At 36.8% G+C, this 14638-nt stretch overlaps 1 protein-coding gene across 1 annotated transcript in view; it reads right to left on the bottom strand.

The window, feature by feature from the left end:
- The window catches only part of THSD7B (thrombospondin type 1 domain containing 7B), a 576660-nt gene that overhangs the window by 166355 nt on the left and 395667 nt on the right, over positions 1–14638 (bottom strand). Inside the window, exon 14 of the mRNA XM_057306371.1 lies at positions 13370–13548. Coding sequence (XP_057162354.1) covers positions 13370–13548 — 179 coding nt within the window. The remainder of the gene's footprint in view (positions 1–13369; positions 13549–14638) is intronic.

The raw sequence follows: 14638 nt of genomic DNA, 5'->3' as shown, positions 1-14638 counted from the left end.
GAAATTCATGACTTGCAAATGATATAAATTATATAAAGATTGAAAGTGCTCATAACTTACTTTTAATTAAGTAATAAGCCAGAACAGATTTTTCAGTACTTTTGAGTAATGTGCATTGCAAATGACAGGCAATAATTCATGCAAAGAGGATCATATATTGAGTTCAAGATGTTCATATTTCATTTTTACATTCCAAAGCTGTTTCAATTCAGTTTTTCTCTTAGATCTTTGCTATCCTTATTTTGTGTTAAATAGCCAACTTGACCAATCGTTTCCCCAGAATTATTCACTTTTTCACTCAATTGTCTTTCTGGTTTGGTTTCCTAGATATAGAGGACTTCAATCCTAATGCTTTCAACTCTGGGGTGAGAGCAAAGATAGAAGCCAGATAGGCCTTGCATCACATTATCAAATGTTCCATTTTAATAAATGATTTCCCCTGGACTTCACTGAACTTGTCATTTGTTCAGCTTCATATAGATGTAGTTTTAGTCATTACATGTAGAAAAATCACCATTTTTTAAAAAGCGGACAAATATAAAGTTAGCAATTCAGTTTTCAACAAAAATAGTGTATAGATGTACTTCTTTTCTGATTTGAAGTCTGCTTATTTATCTGATGGGCTGAGGCACTGGAAGGTTGGTGATGCCAAATAACTTGCAAAATGGAATGATGCTCTTGCCGAAAAAGAAAGAAAAAGTGTCGTGGAAGAGTCAAGGCAAATCAGGCAATTCATATCCTCACAGGGAAAGTATTAGGTCATTCTTCTTCATACACAAGAGACTTTCAGATATTTGATTAAAAACATTTTTTCCATCTTAATATAAGGCTCAAAATGTTACTTAAAACTATTTATGCCTTATAAAATTAAATGTCAAAAAGATTTAAATTAAAAGTATACAGTAGGCATTTTAGCGCACTCTCCAAAATACATTCCACCCCACCCCACGTGATTTTCCAGTCTAGAAAAGAGCTCCTCAAAGACCATACATTAGCACCTCAAGGTGTACTCAGCAGACCCAGAGCTTTACCACCATCTAGGAGCTTGTTAAAATCACAGTCTCTATCCCCTTACCCTCAGATCTACTCAGAGTGTGCATTTTAGCAAGATAGGTCACAGGATTCACATGTGCATTAAAGCACTGCCCTGCCACACCAGTGTCTCATACGTGGATTTCAGATGTGCCTGAGACATTGAGTCTAGGGTCTCAGACCATTCACAGCTTTAAACATATATTCCAGTTTGCCAGATGAATATTACGGATTCCTATATGTGCCAGGAAATTTAAAAAATAAAAGATTGGAAAGTCCTTGATTGAGCTAATCAAGCTCATCCCATGACTCCTTCCAGAGGTGGCTTAGGAAGGAAAAAAAATCCAACTTCAGCCAATGAAACATGAGGTAGTGTTTTACGGAGTGAGGAAGACTCTGGAAAATTTTGTTGTTCGTAAGATCCCCCAAAGAGAGACACTCTCTTATTCTTCTGGTTATTGCTGCATCAGGAGGCTATGCCTGAAACTGCTGATGTCAGTCCTCCTAAAATCCTGAGGATGAAATCAACACGAACGATGACAAAGCAGAGAGACTGAGAGCAACTATGTTCTTGATAACAATGTTGAGCCACAGAACCAACCAGTCCTAGAGCCTGCATCACCACTAGATTTCTTATTACATGAGGTAATGAATTTCCTTATTTTTTCAGCCAATTTGGGTTGCGATTTATATTAGTCGCAAATCATCTTAATATACAGAAGGAATGGATAATTTTGCTGATTGGGTCCAAACTGCTTCATGAATTTTTAAAGGTAAAGCAGTTCTGATACCATAAGCATCTAGAGCAATATCTATAATTCCAACCATTCACTCGAGCTTCCAGGAATGCAAATTCCCAGTGAAAATTGATCAGTGGAGTTGAAATGAGTGTAAACGAGGTCTTCTCCTGGCACACCATTTATTCTCAGTATTTGCTAAATGAATGAATGAATGAATGAATGAATGATGGCACAGGTGCACAGAATTAAAGTTGCCTTTCAAAACATTTACAATTACCTTGAATTCCATTTTATTTTTACCTCTTCTCTTTCTGAAATCTACCAGGGCTCATTAAAAAATCACTGTTGCTAAGAAGTCCCTGTCAACATCATACACTTAAGTAATTTTACCTGTTATATTTCTCTAGGTCTCTTCCCAATGTACCTAGTTATATGACATGGAGATATACCCGTAATATTTGAATAATGCAAAGTAAAACATATCATACCATTTCAAACCATGGGTCTATGCATATCTTATGTTTTTCCACATATTCAGGGGTATTTGCACAGCCAGGAGATAAGTCCTCTCATGCCTAAGGAAAAGGGAGTTGCTGGAGGCCATATGTTCATTTAAATCATCTCCTAGATTATTTTCTCGTGGTAAAGGTGGTTTCCCCCTTTAGTGGTACAGGGAGATTGTCAGAAGAGAGTGTTGGAGAATGAGGTCCGAGTACACCTTACTCGTTTTCCTAGAGAATAATGAGCATGCACTATACACCCGTGTCACTGATAGTTCTTACTGTACTTTCCCCATGAATGTCCCAGTTTCCTGGTCCTTTAAGGTGTGAAAAAACTTGGGCATGGGTTTTGCAAGTCTCCTAGAGTTCCCAACATGCTTCAGCGTTGGTAGCTGCCACGGTTTCTAGCTTAGCAACACACCTCTGACTGGTTTCTTCCCTTCCCTGAAGCACTTATTTTCTTTCCTAATGGTGCTCCCTGCACTTGAGAAATATAATTCTGGTTTTTGAATCCTATCTGAAGTCTGCTTCTAGGAGAGCCTAATCTAAAACACTGTCATCACTTTTCAAGGTGCTCATCCCAAACCAGGCAGTATATCTGTTTTAGGGGTAGCATGGAGAGGCAGCCAAAAATTAACATCAACAATAAGTTGAGGAAATCATGTAGTAGGAAAAGGAGAACCAAGGAATGGTAAATGGGAGAAGTGCAGGTAAATAGTTGGTCAGGTAAGACACCTTTAGAAAGTGAATTTGAGCAAGGATTTAAAAATATAAAAACACGGGGCGCCTGGGTGGCTCAGTCGTTAAGCATCTGCCTTTGGCTCAGGGCGTGATCCCAGGATCCTGGGATCGAGCCCCGCATTGGGCTCCCTGCTCTGCTGGGAGCCTGCTTCTTCCTCTCCCACTGCCCCTGCTTATGCTCCCTCTCTCACTGGCTGTCTCTCTCTCTGTGTCAAATAAATAAATAAAATCTTAAAAATATATATATAAAAACAATGCACATATCAAATGTCTTTTTAAATGAACAAAATGTAAAATTTGGGATCCGTAGTGACTTAAATACAATTGTGTTCCTTTGCTCCAAAACAGCAAAGCGACAGCAATTTCACCCTGTGTTATTACCATCCTGGTTTATGACACATGGAACCCGCTGGCCTCCGTTTGACATACTGTGCATTGGAGTCGGCTCAACTCAAACTCTGTCCCTAATATTGCTACTCAAATCAATTTACCTTCAGTTCCAAGGGTGACAAGATTGTTGTCTATTAGGGTGGAAGATGGTTTTGGACAACATTTCTGCTATTAGAGAATATTCTTCAGAGGCAGACTTTGCAATTGGATCTGTACTTTCATGCTTTCGGCACAGTTGTAATAAGCACAGTGTCCCTTACCTTGCCATCTAAGAGAAAGATTTCTCTTCAGGGAAGACAGCTACAACTCTAAATGGCCTTGGGCAGTCTATATTTAAATAGCAGTGGAGCAGGACTTTAATCCAATGTGGAAGGAATTTGATGAGTGGCTTCCAGAGAGAAGGCAATAGAGTAAATCCAAGTATCTAACATCATTAAAGAGTGTTGGTGACTCATCAATTGAAAGTCAATTTTTGTTAAAAGACAGCGTGTTAGACAATCACTTGATTTATATGATCAGCTTTAAAATGTGAGATTCTCACTCTCTATGAGAAAGCCTGTATGAGGGCTGTTGAAGAGGCAGAAACATAGAAGTGGCTCCTTCCTCCTGACTCATAAGAAGCTTCCCTGGCCTGAGGGCCTTGCTGACTTGAAAAGACTCCGAGCTCAGAGACGTGTGTTTCAGGCAAGATCATTAAATGTCTTATAAACTATATTACATAGTTTGTACTTTATCCCGAAGGTAACAAGAGACCTATGAAAGGTTTTATGTATAACCAGATCTGTGATTTAGAAAGTTCACAGAGGCTGCCGTGTGAGGAATGGAGCAGAAGGGGGGAGAGGAGAGATGAGAGACAGCAGAAATGTGATGGTTATAATGGTTGTCTAGGAGCGAGGTGAGCAGAATTCAGCCAGGAGGCAGTGCTTGTCCACTTGTTCTTTTTGGGAAGGCAGCGGTGACTTGGGGGGAGGACACCAGTCACTGATAGCTGTGATAGAACACGTGTTGAGATAAAGATTTAATGTATCTGTATGACTCCCGCACCCCTTTTCATGGTGTCACACAGGTCATATTTCAGGTCATTATCTAGAAGTATATACTCTCTGTATTTCGGACCTGACATAATTTATAAGTTAAGAGGAAACGCCAATTCTCTACTGAAGTTGAATGTACATGCATATCCTACGACAGGAATTCTACTCTTAGATAAGTACTCAACAGAAATGCACACATATGAACACAAGACATGTATGGGGATGGTCAGAGCAGTGTTATTTCTAATAGCCCCAAACTGAAAACAACCCAATTGTCCATCCATCAATAAAAATAGGTAAGATGGGATGTATACAATAGGATATTTATAAGGACATAACAGAGCAATGAAAATGAAATATTCATACAAATCACAACATGGATAAATATCACAAACATACTGAGGAGGAAAAGGCAGGCACAGAGGATATATAGTGCAGAATCTATTTAAGAAAAAAATTTTTTAGAACGATAAAACTAATTTATAGTGAAGTGGTACAAAATATACCACCCTAAAATATGCCTCTTTGACATATTGTTTTAATCCAGTTATTTTTAAGAAACTGCAAACACAGGAGAAGTTCTGAAAACCAAGTAGTAAGAGATAGTAGTAAAAGAGATAGTTCTGAAAACCCTGTAGTAAGAGATATTTACATGTATAAAGGAAATCTCCATTTGTAAGGGTGCTTCCCTCTCGGTACCAGGAAAGGGGGGATGACTTAATCTCTAGAAACTCTTATCGACAGAGAAAGCAACAACTTAAATATGCATGACGACTTTGCTTGTGTTTACTGTGCTTTTCCCTGTAACCTGCTATAACCTACTCCCCAGCCCCCAAATCTTCTTTGTCTTTAGTAGAAGATGGTATTTAAGGTGATGACTTCTGGCCCTTTCAGGGAGTTACTCAGTATTCCTGGGTTGCTCCCATGTATATAGGAGATACGGTGTTCCTAAATTTTTGTTTTTGTCCTGTGAATCTGTCCTATGTGATTTGAATTCTTAGACCAGCAAGAAAAATCTTGAAAGGTAAAGTCAATTTTCCTCCCCAACAATACCGTTGGAAATCTGAATAGTAGTTCTATTTGGCGAGAGGAAGGTCGTAGTAAGAAAGGTGGAACACAAAGGCGCCATCTGAGATGTTGATGACCTATGGTTTCTTGATGCGGTGGTCACTGAAAGGGAAGGTTCACTGTGTGAAAAGTCATAGAGCTCCACCCATAGTGATTTGGCTATCTTTCTGTTATACTCCTTAAAATATTTATAAAAATAAAGATGCACGAATCACAAATTCATAGGAAGTTAGTCACAAATACATAAAAAGTTATATTCCTTTCTGCCACTAAATAAAAAATGCAGTGAACAGGACGTTTAGAAATAAAGTAGGCTTCCTGTACAGGAAGCAGTGACAGTAGCTTTTACTATGTATCTAAACTGAGTTATTGCAACTAAAATATTTGACTACAAATGTTCAAGTAGCTAAATACAAAAGAGAAGCAATCTGCATAACTTAGTCCTAAAAGGCAATATGGTATAGGTGAAAGCAAATGGAGTCGGAAACACAAATTACGTGTTAGAGACCAAGGAAAAAGAATCCTACCTAACATTTATCTAGCCCATACTATTTGCCCGACAAGAGAAAGTTCGTATTTTCATTTTATGCTAATACAATGATTCTGAGGTACTTGGCATTATTATACCCATTTGACATACTATGAAATTGAGACTCAGAAAGGTTAAGTAATTTTCTCCTGTTCCCACAGCTAGGAGATGACGGGCAGCATTTGACCTCTGACCTGACTCTTAACCTCTTGCATGTATCAGTGGGTGGATCTGGGCAAGTCATTACACCTCTGTAAGCCTCAGTCTCCTCTTCTGTGAAGTGGGAGGGTCCTCCCAGATCTGCTCTGAGTAGCAAACAAATAGTGGTTGTGTTCACTGTTTGGATTAAAAAGGGCAGGCTAAGTTAACTGCAGAGAAAATCTTTTCCAGAGCTGAACTCATCAGAAATGGTAGCCCCAGTGGCAAGAATATCAATTATGGCAGCATTCACCAACTTGCCTGATCAGAAGAACCAGTAAAAACAATTCTTTGTTAATAGATTCCTGGATCCACGCTAACTGTGCGGACCACAGTCTCCAGAGCAGGGTCCTGGGAACCTCTTTATACCACTCTCCACCCCCATGGTGATTGTTCTATGCTTATGAACAATAAAGTTTATGAAGTCATGAACTCTGGATTTCAAAAGATTTAGATAAGCTTCTCAGAGAAACTATTTTTATCCTGACTCTAAAGTCATATAGAAAGAAATAAATCACGATTCAACTAGTGCTTTTCAGTAGGGATCTTTCATAGGATCCAGTCAGGATCTAGGTAACTTGCTTTCTGGTAACAATATTGGGATAAAGCTTGAAAGATCTAAAGGATATAAACTTTAACTCGTCAGTAAATCTTGAAGATCTAATGCACAGCATAGTGATTATAATCAACAATACTATAAGCTTCGAAGTCGCTAAGAGACTAGATCTTAATTGTTCTCACCACAAAAAAGAAATAAGTATGTGACATGGGAGATGTGTAACTTAATGCCTTAATAATCACACTGCAATATATAAATGCATCAAATCAGCACACTGTACATCTTAAACTTATATATGTCAAATTATATCTAAAAAACAGAATTAGCATGTATTAAAATATTCTTTTTAAGTGGATATTCAGCAAGTTTTTTTTTTTAAGAATGTGCTATACTACCATCCTTTCAATTTCATTTTCTAAAAAGTATGTTTAATATAACCAAATCCTGTGGTTAAAGTCAAAACCATATTCTTTCAATACCTGAAAAAAAGAGGGAAGTTTGCACTCTGTATTTAGGCTGCGATGACAGAATGATTCAAAAAAGATATGAAAAGTAGGTTCTGCCACTATTTTTCTACAAAAATACTTGAGAACTTCTACTTTAAGTACTTGGTTAAGAAGACAGTTTTAGAAAATTGGAAACACAGATGTGATTTCCTGCTGAAGCTGATGTTATCCAATGTAATATTTCAGGCCTTCAGGAGTTAAGGAGCCAGGGATAATACGAGGTATGGGAACATGGTGAAAGAGTTACAAAGACAAAATCTGACAAAATTTGCCTGTCATAACTTTATAGCTGTCCCCAGCCAATCCTGGAATTCCTGCCTAGGAACAGTATAGGGGCTAAGGACAGGCTGCCCCATGATGGGCCACTTTGGCATGAAAATTACCCTAAGCTAAAAGCAATCAAGACCCTATGAGCTCAAGAGAAACTTTTGCACCTCCCTTAACCACACGGAAGAATCTAAATTGAAGGTCTTTTCCAGAATAAGGATTACTCTCTGAGATAAATTTTATTGGAGTCACCCATCTGCACGGCAGGGCAAACATCTAATTACCAAACATACGCTCTTCTTATCACTCTGTGAATTGCTTTCCTTTCCCCAAGTCCCAGACTCTTACCCTCTTTCTCCTTAGTTCAGAATGACACGTATACCTCATATTGCCCGTCCTTGGAATTTCCATGTCTGTGTGGATTCCCCATACATGCACTACTAAATTTGATTTTCTCCTGTTAATCTGTCTCAAGTCAATTCCCTTCTTAGTCCAGCTAGAAGGACCGTTGAAGAGGACATGAATTCTTGCTCCCTGACAATAGCACTAAGAACATTTACCAAGCAAGCCTAATAAAGAACATTCTAGAGGTACATAAGAACATCTTGAATAACAATTAAAAGTAATTTTGAGCATTTTCAGAGTAGCAATACCCAATATCAAAACAGTAAAATTCAAGACAGAGTGGACCACAAGAAAATTGCTTTCATGCGTGATTCTGGCACCTCTCAAGAAAAATGATCAAAGTTCCAAAAGATTTTAACAAGTCTGAGGGCTATTACTTTGGAATGATCAAGAATAGTTTATATGTAGACACAAATGTGGGGGGAGAGAAATCTCTTAAGAAAAACAATTTTTCCTGGAGATGGTGACAGGGCAAGAACAGAAAAGAAAAATTGCCTCTCTTCTGAGCTCTACTCAGCTCAATTAGTGAGATGTCACAACTTGAGAGCAGTTTGGGTTGGCAGACAGGCATAAAAGGAACAAAAAAAATGGAAGAACACTACCCCTTAGGAGCCATTTCATGCTGCCTCTGAGATGGGGTGCAGCGTACCTGGGTTTTGGAATAACTACTACGTTAGGGAGAGGTTAAATGTTCTAGGAGTATCTGCCCTATTAAATCCTCCCAAATAACCCTGAGGAATGAATCACTGTGCTTCCCTTAATTCTATGGCATATGATATTTCATACTTAAAGCAAAGTCTTTTCAAAGGTACAAACACCAACACCCCTCCCCACATAAGAATGGCACACCTGAATGTACTTAATCATGGATAAGCTTGGGCTGCCTTCCATATTAATCCTCAAGAACAGGACTTCTTACTCCATTTCAGTCTGGGTCTCCTGCCAAAGTACCAAGTCTAAAAATGAGCAGGACACTGCCAGGAATGATTTGGACTAGCTTAGAATGAGTGGGAGTTGGGCTGATCGAAAAGAAGCAAGAAGCCAAAACTGGTTAAGTCAAATTAAAATTTAAGTGTAGCCATATTTTTGTGGGTAAACAAATTCAGATAGACTGATAGCAGAATATCGCGATGTGGAAACTATTAATTAACGAAGTAGTATTAAAAATGAGCATAAGCTCTTTCCCTATAGAAATATTTTTTCATCCACAAGCCTCTTCTAAGAAAGAAATATTCATGCTAAAAAATTTCTATGTATCTTTGGAAAGAAAGTATTCTTTAAACATTATCACCCTACTATGAAAAACAAAATGCATTACACTCATTTCCAAATTTAGACCACTTCTCTTTGGGGGGAAGACACACTTTTAAAATAGCAATTGTTTCTAAAAAACACACATATTCAATTTATATCCTCTCATTCAATTGCAAACATAATCAAAACTCAAAAATGTATTTAAGTAGGTAGCATACATTTTTAAAGAGTATAGGTAATGAATCTCAATGTATCATTTCCCCCCCATACACACTGTGAACACACAGATTTGCAACCTATAAGCAAAATATAATTTCCTGGAACTCTTGCCTTCAATCATGTGAAGAACTCATAAGGAGAAATACAAGTCCAACAGAGCTTTAACGTCCGTATATTTAAGATTTTATTAAGGAGAGTTTCGAAAGAAAAAAACAGCAAAAATATAAAGTATAAATAATCTACTCAACATATTATAGACTATAAAAAATTAAAATATATTATGTGTTTTATTATGCACAGCAGAGTCAAGGGCATCAGCCAACTGACCTGATAATCCAATAAACTATTGAGAAGTTTTCTGCCTTGATAAGAGTTTTGGGTAAACTACACGCCAGAGCTATTTAGCATCACAAATATACTTAGCAGAAAGCCATTCAAGTATTGCTGTCACTTTGGCACTTCTAGAGAAAAAGCTATCACATTGATAGGTTCGGGTTTAAAAGGGAGGCTTTTTAGGAGAGATCATAAAAATTGATTCCACTAACAGGTTCAGAACAGTTTATGAGCTTGTGTACATAATACCAAACTTTTTTTTTTTTTTTTTTTTTTTTTTTTTTTTTTTTTTACATCACTGAAATTTCAATGGGGATCCAACATTCAGGAGTTTTGAGACAGATCTTGAAAGACTCTTTGGGCGATAATAGTTTGGAGGTTCCTATTTCTTTCTTCTAGAAGGGCTAGTGTTTTTGAGAATTTAAATGACACATCATAGCATAGGAGACCAGGGTTCTAACATTTTTTTCTGCAGAACTAGCCACCCACTCATCCAGAGAGAACGTTTCTTTTAAAATGAAGCATATAGTAAATATAATTCAACAATATACAAGGTAGTACAGCAGGGAATGGAATGAGTTATAAAAGTAGAAAGACCTTGCCTTCACAAGATCTCCCTTTCTACAGAGAAATGGAGAAGAATGAATAAGCATGTGTAGGTATGCTGACATTTACAAAGGCATATGCATTATATATACATATACATAAGTTGTATATGTTTACATATATATTTATGAACAGTATGTTTGGCTCAATCTGACATGTACAGAATTTTCCTCTTGTACAGGTACTGAAGATATGTGCCTCTCTTACTGCTAAAATTTGGTTATATATTTTTCTAAGCTCTTCCTTATGTGAATAGAAAAGAGAGTATTAACCTGGTCTTAAAAACAGGAAAATAAATCTAAACCTGAGAACTAATTGGAAAGGAGACAAATAACCTAAGGCCAGTAGTAAAACTGAACTTTACAAAAAAGCCTTAGTGGGTGTACCTCTAACTAGATCATATTTCCAGCTTGGAGAAACAAATAGCTAACTTTTCTAAAGAAGACTTGCCATAAATAATGGAAGCTGGGGAATATATCCTCAATAATGAAATTTCCTGCCAACCCAATTTATTTTCAGATGAGTTAAGAAAATATGGATAGCTTTAAATAGATTTCTATATATTATGCAACGTGCGCGCGTGCACACACACACACACGTGTGATACTCTTATATTTAAGAGCAAATATATAATGAAGTCAGCAAATATTGCTTTCCACAAATCTACTTCCAGGTAAAAGTGCGCTTGCTTTAGAAAAGGAATTTCTCTAAGGAGAATTTCTTCTAAATTTTGAATTTTTTTTTTTTTTTTTTTTTTACAACAGTGTTCTCCCTTGCTATTCACAGACTTACAACTGAGAGGGAAGCCTTATTACTTAATGCCCCTATCAATTAACCTATATTAAAATACAAAGTATGAATTAGGGTGAAGTTTTTCAATTCAAGTTGAATTAAGCCACACACATGCTAGACAACTGAGACCTCTTTATAGCAGAATATATACCACATTAAATTTGATTTCTCAGCATTAAATCCCAGGATTCATTTGGAACGTAACAAACAAATGTCTCTGAAATGCAAAAATTCCCTTCTTGAACTCAAGAGTTAGAAATACCTCTTGCAGACAGCCCCATCCTCACATAATTTTCACTTATGGAATTTATCTAAGTTATTCTTAAAGTTGGGTTTAATTTTTTTTCAGCTTGTACTACCTTCTTCAGGTTACCAGTTTGATATGTCAATCAAACATTTTGAAAAAGTTTCTTTTAAGTCACAGCAGGTTGACAAGTATCTATCTTATTCATACCCTCAACTTTGATAGACACACTTCTACATATTTGCCTTTGCATACTGAAAATACAGTCTTCAAGTCTGCACTCCAATGAAATCCCTTTAATCCCTTGGTAATTTCCTAGTTCATAAAATTAGCATATTAAAATTGGTGGTTAGCCTAAGTGTGAAGGTTTAGCTTTCATTGAAGGTTTTGAGAAAAAATAAGAATTACCATGCATTGTTTATAAATGATTAGTAGTTATTTTCCATTTTAAATGCCTGAAAAATTCCCTAGGGAAGGTCATATAGTCCTCATACACAGCATTCACTTGAAAAATTTTCCTTGTAATCACAAACCTGTCTTATACCTTTTCTTTGTACTAAACTAAGGTTTATCTCCTTAGACCATCTCTGCTCTGATTATTTCCCTCCTGTTTTTATTAATCAGATCCCAATCTTCCTTTCACCAAACTACCCTACTTGTGGAGTTTTGGGGGTTTCTTTGTTTTTGCAACCTTTATGTTGATTTTATGATCTTCTGCCTTGTCTTCCCGCATTGGTTTGCGTTCGCTTTGAGAGAAGAAACTATGGTCACTATTTTACCACATAACCTTTAATAAAAAAAAAAAAAAAAAAAAAAAAGAGTAGGTACTCTGCCATCTTAAAACAACTATTTTTTGGTGGAATGGTAATTTTTCATTTTCAGTGAGTTATGGGTCTTTTGGCAAAACTTAGGAAAAAAAGTGGCTAGAGATATTGGCCTTAATTGACACATGATATCTACTTGTATGTTTGTATGCTATTCAAATTAATTAAGAATAGACATATGGATTTCCTTTCCATTAAACAGTCTGTACAGAAACTCTAATCAAAAGGGGATCATAGGGCAGAAATTAACAGCATTAGTAATAGAAGCCTGTGCAGCTATTCTGTTAAAATAGCTGCAGGATCACAAATGAACGATATACACATATAAGACACCCTCCACAACTATTAAGAATAAGGAATTTTCAACAATCATCAACATGTGCTCTACCTATTCAATCGATAAAAAAATTACATGTCAGTCCTAATCTGATAACCACTATGCAATTATGGGAGAAATTGCAGGTCATTATTAAAATTCTTAACTTCATCTTAGACTATCATATGGGTAAAGCCAAGTAACATACTCTAATCAATATTGCCCAGGATAGCAATTTTACTAGACATCTATAGGAAATAGGTAGAGAAACAGCTCAGAAAAGACATGAAAAACTGGCAACTTTGGTAATGTTGAGAAGAAAAACAGTAGATGAAGAGTTTGGTGAAGGAAAGGAGTACCCCATTTTTGGAGCACATGGATGAAATCACTAACTATACTTACTGCCATAAAGTACTTGACATTCTCCCAACATTAGTGTTTATATATTTTTTACTACTTATATTTAAATATATGTATATATGCGCGCACACACACATATACGTACAAACAAATCACTTTTATAATATGAATAATCAAGTTACACTTCAAGACCATATAAAATCAGTTGGATTATTTCTCATAAACATCGTTATTGCTAGTAACACCAAGTTGGTCTCTGCATTACCTAGAAGTAGGCAAGGCTTCTATTACTAACTCTGTTATATTACTTTATGTCCTCTTAACCCCGCTTCTGAACTTGTGAGAACTTTTTATGACCCACTTGTAACAAGATAATGACTTCAATTTCCAGAAGAAATAATCAAGTGAATAATTTTTTAAGGCTTTTTGTGTTGTTGCTTCATGTACTTTACCTGATTTTTGAGATCCAGTCTGGGACATGGGCGACCTCCATTGTAAGGTTTCTCTTTTAGCCATTTGGACCGAATTCGCACTCCAATTCCACAAGACGAGCTGCAAGACCCCCAACTAGACCAGTCGCTTAACTTGCAATCAAATGGGCATGGGATGACACACTCTTCTTCAATATAACCTGAAAGAAAGATTTAAGTGAAGCGAGGAAAATCTAGTCAAAATGTACTAATCAAATTTGCTTGTTTACAGAAAGTAAACAGTCACATCTCAGATTGTTCAACAATATCACTGCAATGGCTTCAGTGATTTTCTATTCAAATAAACAGAAAGGTTTTAAGAGATAGGTGATAGAGTCACATTTGCATTCCAAATTTGTGCCATCTAACACTTTATAGCCAATTCTGGGAGGGAGGAGCAAAGAAAAGTGCAGTTAGTCTTATTTTCTCTTAGAAAGAAATACAATGTTTCGGGGCTAACGATAGCACCATCTCCCCTCACCGAGCCTTGTGTTCTATGATTCCTACAACTCACCATCTGGGATCGGGGTGCATAAGACAGTCCTTTTTTTTTTTTTTTTTTTTTTTTTTAGTATCTGTCATCTGCAAAGCTTTCACTAAGACAGCTCTTGATTCTCACTTCCTGGTAGTGTGGCTTGGAGGTGGGAGGAGGACAGAGAGTGGACCACAAATTAGGAAGAACAGGATATTATTTACCATCTACAGGACCAGTGAAAGGCTTGAAGATATTAGACTGGAATCAAGAGACTTGGGTGGAAATGCACAGGTAGATGTTCTAGTTACCTGGACTTACTCCTGTCCCAGCCCACTTCTTGCTACAGTCTTTCTCTGGATGACCTCGTTAACTGTCACCTCCACTGATCATTACCAAATATGTATTTCCAATTCTAATCTTGCTACTGACTTCTTTAAGACCCACTGATCCACTCTAATTGGATGCCTAATTATCTCCAAATTCAACATACCTGAAACTGAAGCCATCAATTTCCTTTAAAAAACATGCTAATTCTCTTGTATCATTCATCTTAAGTGCAACCTATCTGATCCCTGTACCCTGGTGTTCATGCCTGTATAATTTCATCGCTTTGAGTTTGGGCAGGACCTTTGACTATAATAGGATTCCACTCCCAAGATTAGGTTATGGTATATAGCAAAAAGGAAGGAAATTTGCTGATATATTAATATGTCAAATTAGTTGATTTTGATGATCAAAAGATTGAGAGTTTGGCCCAATATGGCAGCAGAAGAAGA

Source organism: Ursus arctos, unplaced genomic scaffold (assembly GCF_023065955.2).
Source record: "Ursus arctos isolate Adak ecotype North America unplaced genomic scaffold, UrsArc2.0 scaffold_1, whole genome shotgun sequence".
NCBI classification, from domain to species: Eukaryota; Metazoa; Chordata; class Mammalia; order Carnivora; family Ursidae; genus Ursus; species Ursus arctos.
The sequence above is the reverse complement of the archived record's forward strand: the minus strand, read 5'-3'. Positions and strand labels throughout refer to the sequence as shown.